General features: G+C 43.9%; 2 protein-coding genes across 2 annotated transcripts in view; both read left to right on the top strand. All coding sequences in view use genetic code 11, as the record gives it.

Annotated features, from left to right (window-relative positions):
• EGR_03785 (putative ATP-dependent DNA helicase HFM1) overlaps positions 1-6,781 on the top strand; it is a gene marked incomplete at both ends in the record, with an annotated part of 11,148 nt that extends 4,367 nt beyond the window's left edge. Inside the window, 11 exons of the mRNA XM_024493034.1 lie at positions 238-383; positions 438-718; positions 1,196-1,279; positions 1,775-1,905; positions 2,030-2,154; positions 2,228-2,408; positions 2,495-2,612; positions 3,225-4,245; positions 5,162-5,328; positions 5,613-5,742; positions 6,636-6,781. Of these exons, the coding sequence (XP_024352495.1) occupies positions 238-383; positions 438-718; positions 1,196-1,279; positions 1,775-1,905; positions 2,030-2,154; positions 2,228-2,408; positions 2,495-2,612; positions 3,225-4,245; positions 5,162-5,328; positions 5,613-5,742; positions 6,636-6,781 (2,530 nt within the window). The remainder of the gene's footprint in view (positions 1-237; positions 384-437; positions 719-1,195; positions 1,280-1,774; positions 1,906-2,029; positions 2,155-2,227; positions 2,409-2,494; positions 2,613-3,224; positions 4,246-5,161; positions 5,329-5,612; positions 5,743-6,635) is intronic.
• A 4,400-nt stretch (positions 6,782-11,181) lies between these two features.
• On the top strand, positions 11,182-13,448 carry EGR_03784 (Peptidylprolyl isomerase-like protein; the record flags this gene model as incomplete). The annotated part of the gene is made up of 6 exons (XM_024493033.1): positions 11,182-11,238; positions 11,316-11,414; positions 11,451-11,558; positions 11,590-11,965; positions 12,059-12,302; positions 13,196-13,448. The coding sequence occupies 6 exons, from the start codon at positions 11,182-11,184 to the stop codon at positions 13,446-13,448; spliced, it is 1,137 nt and encodes a 378-aa protein (XP_024352494.1).
• Between the last annotated feature and the right edge of the window lie 619 nt (positions 13,449-14,067).

The following is a 14,067-nucleotide window of genomic DNA, read 5'->3' as shown; positions in this document are numbered from 1 at the left end:
CTACAACAAACCAACTCCTCTATTCACTAGATGTTTCGAAGTCCGATTAGGCCACAAAATATTTTGTTATAGAGATCTACAAATATTCTTATAATGAGTACTACAAACATGCTAGAATGCTGGATGATTGGATATCAAATCAAGTTACACGTTGAAAATATACGAAAGATTTCCCTCTCTATTGGTACACTGTACCTCAGGGGAAAGGTTAAACGTATTCATTCATAACTGCCTTAGATACCCAACAAAAGGTCGAATCACCACACCACAAATGAAAGTGGTCACGCTGCTTCAAGCTGAGTTGAATGATTTCGTTGTGCTCGAAGCGGGTCTTCATCAGGAAAGCAGCAAAGCTCTCAAAGTATTTACTCGCTGTGCTGCAGGTGAGTCGATAAAATACCCAGCTGTCTGACGCACACCTTACCCAACTCATTCAGGCCTCCGCAACCTCCTCTGGGCAACCACTTCAAGTGGAAGCTGGGATGCCGGGACATTGGACGCGGACAATCCTCCTCCGCCAGCAACCATGGGCTTCGCCTGCATGGCCCATGTGATTGAACTAGCCAAGGTGGTCAGTTATCGTGTCTGGGCCGATGCCCCTCTCGCCTCGCTGCGTCAACTGCCCGATGTGGGCAAGGAATACGCCAATCAACTGGCTGAAGCTGGAGTGGTCTCACTCAAAGATATCGAGAGACTTGGACCAAGAATGCTGGAACGGGTGGGTGCATGCAAGCAATTAATCTTCTTTACTCTCTTGTCAAAGTAGGGTTCCCTGTTTCGACTGCTCAAATGTGATTGTATGACGAGTAAAAAAGTAGATGAAAGAGTGGCTCCTCTGGATTTGGTTAAAATACACTCGATTGAAGATTGAAAAATTGGCTTAGGGAGGGGGATGGGTTACAGAGAAACTCGAATGCGGTAGGCTACGATTAAAGGGAATCCTTTTTGATTGGCCAAGGGGAAGATCAACCTCATCAGACAAATCTGTCACGATGTACAAAATAGGGCTGCCTGATGTTTTGCTACAGTATGATGACTAAATGCTGAGTTAGTCGCTTTACATCTCACAATCGGTTGAAGAGGCGTTATTGCTCCTGTTTTGCTTACTTTACACCTAACACTGTATTTGCCGTGCAACATCTACAGTTTGTGCTTTGTAACTAGTACCTTTTGACTGGATGTTTCATTCCTGCAGATCCTTAATCGAAAACCGCCTTTTGGTGATAGAGTCTACGAGAGTGCTGTTGGCGTCCCCAAATATGAGCTCGCTGCTGAACAGGTCTGTCAATTTGCCCTGAGCCGTTATGTATCACCGATAACTAAGACAAAACTGGTTTTAAATGGGGTAGTGGTCGTGCATTAAAACATATCCCTGTTAACTATCCAAGTCTCTGGGAAAGACAACCATCATGGACTATGCCTTTTTTTCGTCTGGTACACACATTACCTGACCAGAATTCAGTTATTACTCAAAATATAAAAAGAATCAGATCATTTTTAGGGCAGGAACTTCACCCATATGTGTTGTAGTTTCAAATCCAATTCAATTGCATATTTGTGACATTAGACTCATCTAATATAATCGAGAGGTTGCATGTGACATCGGTAACAAATGCATTAAGTAAATAGGTCCTTATTGCCAATTTCACCTAAAAATTGGTAAATTATTATTTAGAAAAGTATTTTAAGTGTGTTAATTTCTGTCTTCAGGCAGGCCACCATCCAACCGTAATCATACTTGATTAGAAAGGTTTCACCTTATTTTATTTTCAAGGTAGCCACAGCTGCCCCTGACTACGTGGAGTTTGAGTTCACAGTTCGTCTTATACGAGCCTGCAAGTTTGATCAGGTCGCTCTCATAGTTGGAGACGACAAAAATCGCGTCATCTTCAAGACTGTGCTTTCGTAAGTTTTCCTCACTCCCACCCAAGCTGTCAGTCCCTTAAATTTGGTGATGCTCATTACCTTTGGAAACAACCTCATACTTGACACTTATGCATCGGTGTTTTTTTTATAAAAATTAACTAAGAATTCTTTTACACGAGTATAGAACAACGTTGATTGAGTCATCGGGTCAGTGGTCGCATCGCGTTGTGGTTCACCACGAGTCAGAGGTTAGGCTCCTCTTCACCAGTCTAATTAGCTTCAACTTTTGTAAGTCCTCAAAATGCACCCCTCTCGATTCCTCAATCACCTCCCTTCACTCTCTGCTTCTGATTTGTTTAAGTGGGCATCGACTTGAATATCAATTTTCCCATTCCCTGGCTCGAGCCCTGCACCGGAGGCACGGATCGAGGACTTACTACTACTCTTGCCAATATAAGCCAGGCTCTTCCAGTAACTGTTAGTCCCTACATTCCAAGCTCTCCAGCTTCGGTGAATTTGAAGAAGGAGCGTAAAAAGGAAACGTGAGTAGTTTCGGATGACTGGTCCTAAAAATGAAAAAAACCTTGCCAAAAAGCCAACCTTTTTCTTGTAGTCCAAAAACTTGCAGATCAAAACAGGCGAAACCGTCTGCGCCATTGTTCTCAACACCAAAAGGAGTGTGCAGCAGCCTAAAGCAGGCAAATATTCGTACCTTTTTCAAGACGACCAAATCGCACTCTGAACAGGTAGACTCCCGATTAGGGATCGGAGGTTTGGTTCCTTTTGTTGCCGCACAAAAAAAGCGTTGGCCGCATTTAACGTGGGATTCTTTTTACTTTAATGGTAGCTATTTTGAGCTGATCGTTTGAGAAGGGAAATTACATCGTAAAATGGTTCAATCCGCATTACCGGTGGTAAGTAGTCATAAAATCTTGCTTGAGTCAGATTAAATTGCAGTTGGCTTAATCTGATTACTGTACTACAGATGGTAGGAGATGAATAAACCTGACCTTTTTACTACAACTTATCCGCCCTGTCCACTTCATTCATTGGTTTGATCTACCTCTCAACTGACTCACCTGCAGTCGATGTTCAGGTTGCCTGTCAGAACTGCTTTCTATGGGCAACAGACCCGATGATAGCCGAATGTTTTGCTTTATCAGTCCCATGGCGAGGCTCTTATATGAAAGCGCATGGATCCCCTCTTACTTGATATGTCATATGTGGACAGATGTAAAATAAAATTTGGAAGCTTAGTAAGATTAAAGGACAGTCAGAATATCCTGCTTTGCTAGGTGTCAGGAATTTTATACTAAATGATGTAATGAATACAAACCGTTCTAATTTGTCTAATCGAGGTACCAGAAGGCAAGTCGGGTAAGCAGTTAGCAGACATCAGTCCCATTCCGAATACCGCCAACCTTCCATCTACTCCAGCTCTTAATATCTCCGCGATCAGCACTCCACACACTCAGATGCCTCCTGAAACACCATTTGCCGGTGATCCTCCATCCTTGCCTCCATCTTCTCTCATTCAAACACCCTCCGAAGTCGCACCAAAGAAGGCCAAATGGGAGCAGGATGCTGACGATCGGATTAGTCCCGAGACAGATAAGATGGTGGAAGAGGAGCTCTGTTCCTTTCTCGCCTCCGTAGAGGCGACTGAAGAAGAGCGCTCCGGTTTCATTCACTACCGTCAGCTGGACTACACCATCTCACCCATTTTCCCCGTAGATATGGACGAGTCCTACGACCACACTACGTGCCTCAAACCGACCAATTTGCCTGAGCCGAATGCATATAACTCTACCACCATTAGATCCCCTGAAAAGGTAGTGGGAAGTGTGCAACCTAAGCAATCTCCTGATAGCTTCAAAACTCCCAAAGAGATGCAACTCCACACCTCCCTTGATGATGTTTGTGAGTCCACGAGACGTGTTGATCCCCCTATCTTCATGGTGCCGACAAGCATAACTCCGTTGAGGCGTTTACTGAAGACTCAAAACTCCTTGCTCACACGGACACCCAGTACAGTAAAATTGTCCAAGAAGGTGTCATTTAGCAGTCTACTTCTACGCAAGTCAGACAGCGCCTGCTGTGATACGGGCTATATCTCTTCACCACAGCCGTCGACTTCGAAAAAGTCTCAAAATTCTGTCAATTCGATGGAGGCAATGGCTGTGAAGGAGGTGGACAAATTGGCCAGTCCTGTGTTTGCTGTTCAGGAGACTACTGAGGAGGGGCTCTTAAAACGGCAGGAGATGGGGGTACTGAAATCAGAAGCGCGGCCGTCGAGAATGCTGGACTTTCAACTGCTGCAAGAGGGCTGGGATCAGCTGGCAACGTTTATCTTCTGCTATAACATCTTGGAAAAGCTTGGTAGGTCATTAAAATACTCAAGAATTAATTTACGATGTGATTTACTCCATCATTAGAAGTAAATATTAGAGCATGCTTACTTTTGTCTTGCTGACATTATACGATTTTTCGAGCGGCAGTGCGTGGGATTGAGGTTTAAGTTTAAAGTGCCGAGGATGTATTTGTGTCACCTTAATGGAAAGGCAGTCGATGGTACTACCAGGCTTGGATCTTGGATTTTATTTCAGCCAATCCATCTGGCGAATGAGGGAAAAAAATAGTTTTTGTCTCATAAATACATTGCATGTCATTAGGTCAATTAAGTGATTAACACCAAGCATTGAGACAGCAATCCCTCTTTCGGTTCTCACTCATGCAATTCATAAGTCAGAACCAATCTGTCTTTTGACCTGGAGGAACTGGTTCCATTGAACCAGCACTTTGAATGGTAGCCACATTGACACACAGAGGCGAATTTTCGGGTAGCTTTCGGTGGAGGTATCCACTTCTACCACATCATTCAACTCGGTTTTGGTCTCTCGGCTTTAAATTGTCTCAAATCACTACGTCAAAAATTCCTTAAGCATTCCTGCCAAGCGGTTTTGCGAGCTCCTTCCACTGTTTGTGCCACACAACTCGTATACGAATTTTTACTTATCTTTGAGTTGGCAAGCATCTTCCCAGAATGGTTATTTAAAGCGTGTTTCTGAACCCCTGGCTTTAGTCCATCCTCCCACGAGCAAAAATTCTGCGTGAAATTTCAGCGCAATATCGGCTTAAACCTAATACGACATGTAAAAACCGGAAACCTAACACTTCATCAAAGTTTACTAATCTTCCGCTGAAGTAAATTTTAAATCACCACTCGTCAATTTATGTATATTTCAAATGGATGAATAAATGAGAGATCCACTTCCTCATTCGTGCCTAAAAACAGATTCTTCGAGCGCTGAATTCGTGGCTATATCAGCACCGAGGACGCCACCACACAATCCTACCGACTCCGCCTACCCGTCAACAGATGTCCACGTCGCCTCCGCCGATGTTGCTGCCGACGATTTCTCCCCCAATGGCAACAACGAACATAAGCACTCGCATCAACAGGTGATTTTGATTTACCTTAAAATGGCAGCTATAAAACACTTATCTTGGAAGGCATGTGGAAGATTTTGGAAACCGAGCCGTTATTTTAAGCTGCCTCTTGCATTCGCCACTTTTCTTATGACGTAAACTTTGAAGTTCTAGGAATTGTAGCCCTGCAGGTACTACGAGGTTTAGATGCGTATCACCCTAAGAGTGTAGAGAAAAAGGATGAAATTCAGAAGGGGATTATTATTCCAAGATGAGCGCAGAGTACCGTTGTTAATTTGTACTACAATTTTGGTCAGAGGTTAATGCTGCATCGCAAGGTGATATCAGCTGTCTGCACCCAGGCATTGAAGACAGCCGTTAAGCTCCGGATCGAGGGAACCACCTACCTGTTCAATAAGATTCTTCAACCTGCACGACCTAGAAGTGGTTGGCTTAACTTTTGACAATCGAATCGTGTCTTTTGGTTCTCCAAATTTTCGTTCATTAAAGTAATTGTGCTTGGAATGTCGTTAGAGGGCAAGATTGCAAAAGGCATGACTTGACCATTTCTGTTTTAGAAATTTATTGTTGAAAGTGGCAATCAGGACACAGGCTGTCAGCATCAGGTGGAAGAGTGACAGCAGATTGTGTTCTTTTACACCTCTTCTTCCAATTTATTGTTACTCCTAGCTATTGTGAACTCTTTCATAAAAGCAATTACAAGGCTTTATGTAGTGTTGAGTTATCTGTTTTCCATTTGGAGAACATAAGGACATTCGTGCCTTAGGTATATTCCTCTTTTGACAACCAACAATTCACTACAGATACTTTCACAAGCAAAAGACATCAATTAAATGATGTCGGTTTTTGGATTAAATTAAGATGCGTAAAAGCATTTGTTGACTATGATGACTCTACCTTAACCCGTCAAGGTGCCTGGCTCTACCGCATATCCCAAAAGTTTAACTTAAATTCGACGTCTTTGCTGGCTTAACCGTGGAAACTTGCCAACTGTCCCAAAACCGCTTTGTTTTTTTTTCCTCTTTTATCAAGAAAGCATTGTTGACTCCTCCCCATAGGAGAGGCAGTGACAGTTAGACAGGAAGGCAAACGATGCCCCCTATGCCTCCTTATGCTTGGTGGCCAAAAGTTTGAACTGTTGGAAATGTGGACCTAGTTATTGGAAGTTATTGATCACAGAGTAGATAGCAAAACAAGAACAGTCATTCATCTATTATCCCAATAGTAGTCCAGAATTGGTGGATGTAAACTCAGGACTAGGGTTATGTCATTGCGTTGGTTGTTGGACGGCTAAAATACTCCAAGTTTTCTCAAGATAGACTTGGCCTTGAATTTGACCAATCAGGTGAATGCTCAACGCTGTATTGCGTGGAGTCGTGGACTGGTCGAGATTGCTCGGCTGTTGGTGAAGTTGAAAACCTCAGAATTTACAGTCACTTCTGCTGGAGACGGAAATTTAAAGTAACTATTCGCTAATACGGGCGTCAGGTGCAAAATGACCACTGTCGTCATCTGAATGAAAGGGCTAAAACCACTTCTGAGGAAGATTCAGGAGTACCGTGCGAACTTGGATGACGTGAGCAAACCTGGACTGGAGATGACGGACTTGTGAGTGTCAATGTCTCTTCACTGTGATTATTTGAACCTGTTGGTAAATTCAAAATTGCCTCGCTTCTCGGCGACGAGTTTCAAAAAAGACTTGGCGTGGTACTATTTTGAAGGCGAAACGTGAAGCCAGTAGTGCAGCCACATGGAACCACTAATTAGGGGATCGGTAAAGGATGCAGCGGTTTGAAGCGTTTCCTTCTGGGAGATTACCCAAATATCCTAATCATAAACTAGTTGTGGATCCTTTTGGGAGGCATGGTATAGGCTCAAAGTAGACAAAATAAATGTATCTGTAGTAAAAAAACGCAGATGCCTCGACCCATCTACTCATCCATCCGGACCCATTTACCCATCAATCAGCTCACTCCACTTCTCCCACTCGTTTGTGCTGAATCCCACCATTGCCAGTCTATTCATCTATTCTTGCCATACTTTCTTCTTTCCTCCAGGTCCATCTCTCTAAATTCGTTAACCCATCCTAAAGGGAACCATATACCGATCTAAATTTATATCTGAATAGGGGTTCAGTATTGACGTTACTATTTCGGGACTATGGTATCTGAGCTGTCCTAGAAAAGTGGAAAGAAATGTGTCTTGAATCATCCTTATTGCAATGGCGACAGTTGTAATCTTGGACTGTGGAAGTAGTCACAATTGCTGCATGCGACCATTTTTTAACAAGTCAACATTGTAGAATCCATTTTGTAGCACGTGATGACACGAGAGGCGAATAGCCTGGCTCTAGTCGTAGGCGCATCCGTTCCTATCTCACCTTCGTTTCCTTTCTGTCTATCGCGGGCATGTCTATCTGCCAGGCGTGGCTAATTGACATGTGATTGACCAGTGTTAATGCCAGGAAGAGATGATACTTTGAGTGCGGCGCTTTTGCCTATGCCATACCAGAGTAAAAGTTGTTTCAATGCGTGCTGTCATCTGTCAGTAAATGACACGTGAAACCCGTTCGCTTAGTGGCCTCCACGAAATTTCCTTCCCAGCTTGACGTAGGGGTGTGCGAGTTGTTTATCACCCTAATAAAAAATTTTGTTGAGATTTTTGCTTGACACGCCAGTTCCAAGTTGATGTTAGCAGTGTCACGTGGTTTGCCAATTCGCTCAAGGATAGAGGATCTTCCCCAAAGTGACATGCTGATCATTGAGTGATTCATCACCACAATCACAGCTCTGGTCCATTTCTGGGCGGTACATTCTGCTACCACACTTCCATCCAGTGATATGCAACCGACTTGAGTAAGTGCTCCTGCAGATTTAAAGTCGAGTCAAACTCGTTTCGCAGAGCAGACCGCCTCGGATAGCGTACAACAAGTTCAGCCTCCACTTTATCTAATGTGGGTTAGAAATGTGGGGAAATTGAAGGAGGGCAAGGTAAGGGGGACTGTGAAGTTTTGGTAAGGCATGCCAATAAGCAGTTGCATGCACAGGTCAGCATCAGACCGGATGCATGTTTCTGTTACCGCACCTTTTCAAAATGGTCTATATTACGTTTTACGGGTGCCTGTTGGAGTCTTGAGAGTAAGTTAAATCAGGTTTCGAAGGTAGCCAAGCCGAAGTTACATCCACCAGGTCCAAACGACGTGTTGAAAGGAGTCAAAGTAAGTGGAAAATGGTCGATGGTGCAATAAATGGTGGTGCTAGAATGCGGCATTGAGGTCTTCCGGAAACGGCGCGTTTTCGGGTGACAAATGATTGGTGCTTGAATGATGGACTATGGAAGCAGCTATGAAGTAGGACAGATGGCCTCGTATAGTTTAGTCTACTCTAGATTACTGTCTTATTTTTAAAACGGGAGAATGATAGCGAACAACTTTTTGGGTTCCAGTCAGTCTCCTGCCGTTGCTACCCTCGGCAAATGCGTAGTAGTAAAATGCTTTGTAAAGAGGCACAAAGTTGAACGTAAAGCCGTAATCAAGGTATGAATGCAGATGAGGAATCAACGACTCACCCTTAAAGAATTCTACAGGGTTCCCAAACGCAAGCTTATGATGAATTTCTTTTATTCTGTCCGTGCGCGAATTGATGCCCTTCACTAAGGGATGAGTGAGGGTTACTCGATTGATGTGGTGGAGGCTCTGGAAGGAACGAGGCAGTAGGAGGATGAGCAGGAAAGAGATGAAATGGGAGGAAAGGAGAAAAAAAGGGGAAGAATATATGGCGAAAAGAAGGGAAGAGGTGAAAGGGGAGTATTGAAAGATACCAAGCCCTGGTGCCTGTGCACAGTGTGTGGGTTGCTTCAGAACTTTTTGGTGATGTGGCACTGCTTTCTTCATTCTCCCCATCTTCCACTTCTCCATCTATTCAATTATTCGTTCATCCGCCTCTCTGCCCGCGCATCAGCTGTAAGGCTGAACAGGAGAATTAGTTGGAGTGGAGAGAAATGTAAATGAACATTCAGCCGACGTGCTTGGTGTGGGTACACAGCTTCCTCTCCACATACTCAATTGATAATGCTATCAGCTTATACGATGTTCAAGATAAAACATACAAATGATTAAGACAGGCTAGAAAAAAAAATAAAAAAAAACATGAAGCAGGAAAGGCAGAAGAAGATTGAATAACTTGTCCCCACTTCTTATGCATTCTACCTATTCCCTCCGCTTTGACCCATGGACGTTATTAAAATAGTGGAGGTAGAAGAGTTGAAGAATGAAGAGCAGACCAACCCAAAGATATAACGAAGGGAGAGGGATGTGATGAAGGTGAAATGAACCGTTGGAAGGACGACAGGGTTGAGGAATGCGATGTACAATATCGGTGAGCATGTCTCACGCCTACGTGATTGCATTTTTTCTCCGTTTACATGCGTGGAAATTGATCGGGCGCGACACTTGTCGGGTATCACGTGGCCTGTTGGGGTGTCGTGTCTGCTGTTCAACGGGACAGCATTTGTGGCTCCCCACCTTGGCTGAACATCCGGTATTAGGGTGCATGAGGAAGAGGATTGATTTAAATATCCTTTGATTGAGATGAGAATGTGTGCTGATTGGCGCTTTCTTAACTGCACATTATAAATTACTGCTGTTTTTCAGTCTATGCGTCTCCAGCGCCGGTCTTGACATCTAGTTCGGTTCGAATTTGGGGTTGGACTTCCTGACTGCCGCAAGGGTGCTCGGCTTCACCTGTAGCCATGTCAACGTCCATAATCATAGGCACAATCAAAGCCACAGCTACAGTCACAGCAGCTTAACTGATTACCCAAATTATTGCAAAAATAGCTTATACAAATGCTAGGCTAGGATATCAAACTCTCTGCTCAGCCGACTTACCTACTGTCAACTGGAGGTGTAGCCAGAGGTGATGATAGACAGGGAGATGGGTCTCGTACTATGGGTTTCCTCTACAATGATATGTGGACTTATCCTATACCTTATCTGAACAACATGCATCTCTGTCTCTTTGCAAGTTCTTTTTTATTACATGCATATTCACAGACTATTTCAAATATACTTTGGTCACTATAGAAAAACACTGTGGCTAATATCTGTTAACGCTACCAAATGATGAGCTAGGCCAACGTATTGAAGCATTCGTTGAAATTTTTATCGGGTTTAAGGTTGTTTTGGCCTCCCATCCACGGCGATTGAAAAAAATGTTCTGAGACTATGAACACTGCATATTCTGTGTGCAGTCATTTGAGATAAAGAAAAAAGTTGGACTAGGGGTGCTCAAATCATTTCATTTGTCAAAGTCAGTGATTTACCAGTGCTGCCTTTGATGCAGTGCTAGCGCTGTTGTTTCCTTAAACTACAGTTTGGGTTCAGGCTTGTGGAAAGAGAAGATTGGCTGGAGCAAAGAATCTTGCATTGCATAGTAGCATAGGAATGATACAAGTTGTCAAGATTTTGTAGGATCAATGTTTGCATCCGCCGCAAAAAATGACAACTTTTGCTAAGCCGCGAGGTGGGTGCAATGGAACAGCTTGTCACCTAAACCATATCTCATAACAATAACACAGCTAAGGACAAAAAAGGAGAAGATAGCTGTTTTCACTACCTGCCACGATACAAAATAAGTGTGTATATCAGAATAATAGGGCTACTAATCAAAACATGAGACACCGCGCTGAAAAAGTTTTCTTTTAATAAAATATTCTTTTCTGAAGCCACTATTTAATGCAAACCTATTTGTTTTTGTTTGAATGCACCGCTAAATCAAATATTATTATGGCTCGGTCTGCGAGTGTTCTGTAATTCATCGATGTTATTTTGTTGCGAGACAATTTGCTATCCGTCAAATTCGCTACATGGAAGGGCCAAGCGATTCAAAAGAACCGACGTTATTATTTATGGATCGGCTCTCCGTATGGTTTTATCATGTCCGCTGAGCAAATGGACGTTAGGTTTTAAGGTATTCAAATTCTATTGTTAATAAAATTAGCTTAAGGGGAACATTGTCGAAGTGTATGATAGATTCGTGCGCGAGGGTAAATTCACCATTCGTTTGGCTGAACCTGCTCAAGATGTCCTCTTTTGCAAGGTAGAACATTGGTATTTTTGAGTTACCGCATGTTAGGTTAGACCGGACTTGGCTCAAAAACTATGTCATTTTCTTCGCGACATGAAGAATGGACAAAAAGTTGACGTAAGGGCCTTGTTAGGATTGGGTGGTGGGCTCTCCAGGGTATGTCACTACATTAATGTGAGGTTTGCAGGCGCCCGATGTCGGCAAACTTGTAATTGAGCAGTGGAGAGATTATCCCTTGGGGAAACCGTTTCCACCTCACCTTGAGAGTCTGCATATAGTAAACATAAAGCTCAAGAGCTTTGATAGTCGTATTTTGCAATTGGCAAATCTATCCATGCTAAGTGTGGAGAAGACCCGAATATCATCAGTTCCCAAGAGTGTGGAGTGTTTGCGTCTGACCCGTCTCTGTCTGAAGTCAAATGAGATGGAGACTTGGCCGAGTGTTTCGAGGGACTCTGCTTTAGCCAGCAGTCTTCTTTACTTGAACTTGTCGGAGAACAGGCTTGCTTGGCTCCCGGAGGACTTTTGGAATCTGGAGAATCTGGAAAGTCTGCTTATAACAGGTAATTGGCGTACTGCAATCTCTACCAATATTTCTGAGTCGATGTTTGTGCGTAACATATCATTCGTATTCAACATCTTTCTTGGTGCATTAGACAATCGCCTAGGTGCATTGCCAGCGGCCAACTTGCACAGCTTGAAAAAACTTAGGAATCTTCAATTGAGAAATAATAAACTGCGCTGCCTACCCTATGCTATCTCCCAATTTTGGAAGCTGGAGACAGTGAGTCTTTCCGACAATCCGTGGATTGCATCTTTCCCTCCGAAGGTGTGTGATGAGAGTCCCAAAAGTCTCTTCCACTTTGCGTCTGCAGCATTTCTGCAGAATTATGGACATTTGTAAGTGGTTGGTTATGATAAATATCGTTTACCTTGACAGTGATGTAGACGTAAGGCAATCATGTCATCTAACGATTGGGACGTGGTTTAGGGTGTATTCAGTTGAATGCTATTCGAGGCGTCTGGCTCGTCGTTGGGAGTAGGGTTTGGTGCCACAAGTTAGAATGACGAATGACAGTTGAGTTGACTTGAAGTGGAAGTGCTGTTACCTGTTTGCCCTCTTGGGTAGGCTCGTGAAATGACGGAACTTTTAGTCCACGATGTTTAAGTTGAAAGTTTATAAGAGCACTTTGGCTTTGAAGTAGGATTTTAGAGACCATGGCAGTAATGGTTTGTAGACGTAGTAGTGGCCTGCAGATTGTCGCCATTGTGGAGTGGTGCTTATGCCAATTCATGTGTAGTTCTAGGCCACTAGTATTAGACACTATGGCCTTATATTTTGGCCCCCTGTGATCATTAGTTGAGGGAGGTCTTTGGTAGTTTCCAGCCTATGTGGTTTCGAGATGGTTTGAGAGGTCCGTCACTCATGATTTCGGGTGTTGTAATGCCCCTGTTTTGGAGGAGAAATGGACCACTGTCAGCCTGTATGCTACGGCGGTTGTATGCAAGTGAGTTGTGGTATTCTAGATCTAGGTTGTTGTGAAATTGTTGGTGTGCACCCATGCAATTGCTTTGAAGGCGAAGCTGTTGGTTTTCGCTCCTGACCGTCTATAAGTTGATGGGGAGGAGTGTGTTGTCGGCTAAGGTAAGAATTTGGAGTTGTAGCATGCATGCAATGCAGGTGATGTTGGGTGCTCGCTTCTAGAGTCTTGATCTGTAGCGATTTCGGGGTTGATTGCTTAGTCAAAGGCGTCTTGAGGCTGTTATTTGACAGTATTTTGACTATCTTACAGACTGCCGGCGTTGGAGTTGCAGTTGCCGCGGGATGTGGAGTTGCAATTGCAGGTGCTGCGTCGCTGCTTCCGGTGTCATCGCGTTTGTGGTGTGGAGGCAGTTTGGTACGTTGAGCACTTTGATGTGAAGTGTATCGAGTGCATCTATTCCTGCTCATCGGTCACGAGGCGTGAGATGAAACCTGTCTGCATTCGCTACTGTTGCTCATCCCACTGTTGCGCTCGAATACGAGCGTTTGATCACTTGGTCTAGATGTTTCCTATGAAAGGAGAACACGAGGTCTCGCCCGCTAGAACGTTTGTCCATTTCGATAGTCTATGTCTTGAGATGATTACTCCGCCTTTTATTTGTTTCAATAACCTTATTTCAGTGTACTGATGTTGACCTTTATCATGTACCCATTGCCTTCGGGAGAGTGTGGGGAACCATTCGTGGGTGTCACTTCTGAGCCGACCACATTACAGATATGTGAGTGAAGTAGTAACTGATGTGTACGCTTAACGTTGGGTACTAGGATCATGGTGAGCTCCAGCCTGGATGGACATGGGTTGCATTCCATCGGTGTGGCCTGGCTCCGACTTGGATGGGGCCAGGCGGTCTTGCAAATCGAGAATAAGGCGAGGAAATGTGGACGATGCCTTTAGTTTGAGGTGAAGTGGGCTATTCCAGGGTGCGTCAATTCGGTATTGCATCCATCGGTGTGATAGGAACAGAGAAGTATCTGAGAACTGACCGGCGGTGAATCACCGTCCCTGTCACCCATACCACTGGCATCGTCCTGACAGGTTTCTGGGCTCTCATTGAAAGCACTCACTTGGTTGGTCACGCTTTCACCAATACTTTTGTTAATGGACGTATTTGATTGACAAAA

The sequence above is a fragment of the Echinococcus granulosus genome (genome assembly GCF_000524195.1).
Source record: "Echinococcus granulosus chromosome Unknown EG_S00021, whole genome shotgun sequence".
Classification (NCBI taxonomy): Eukaryota; Metazoa; Platyhelminthes; class Cestoda; order Cyclophyllidea; family Taeniidae; genus Echinococcus; species Echinococcus granulosus.
Note: the sequence above shows the minus strand (reverse complement) of the source record. Positions and strands in the feature narration are given on the sequence as shown.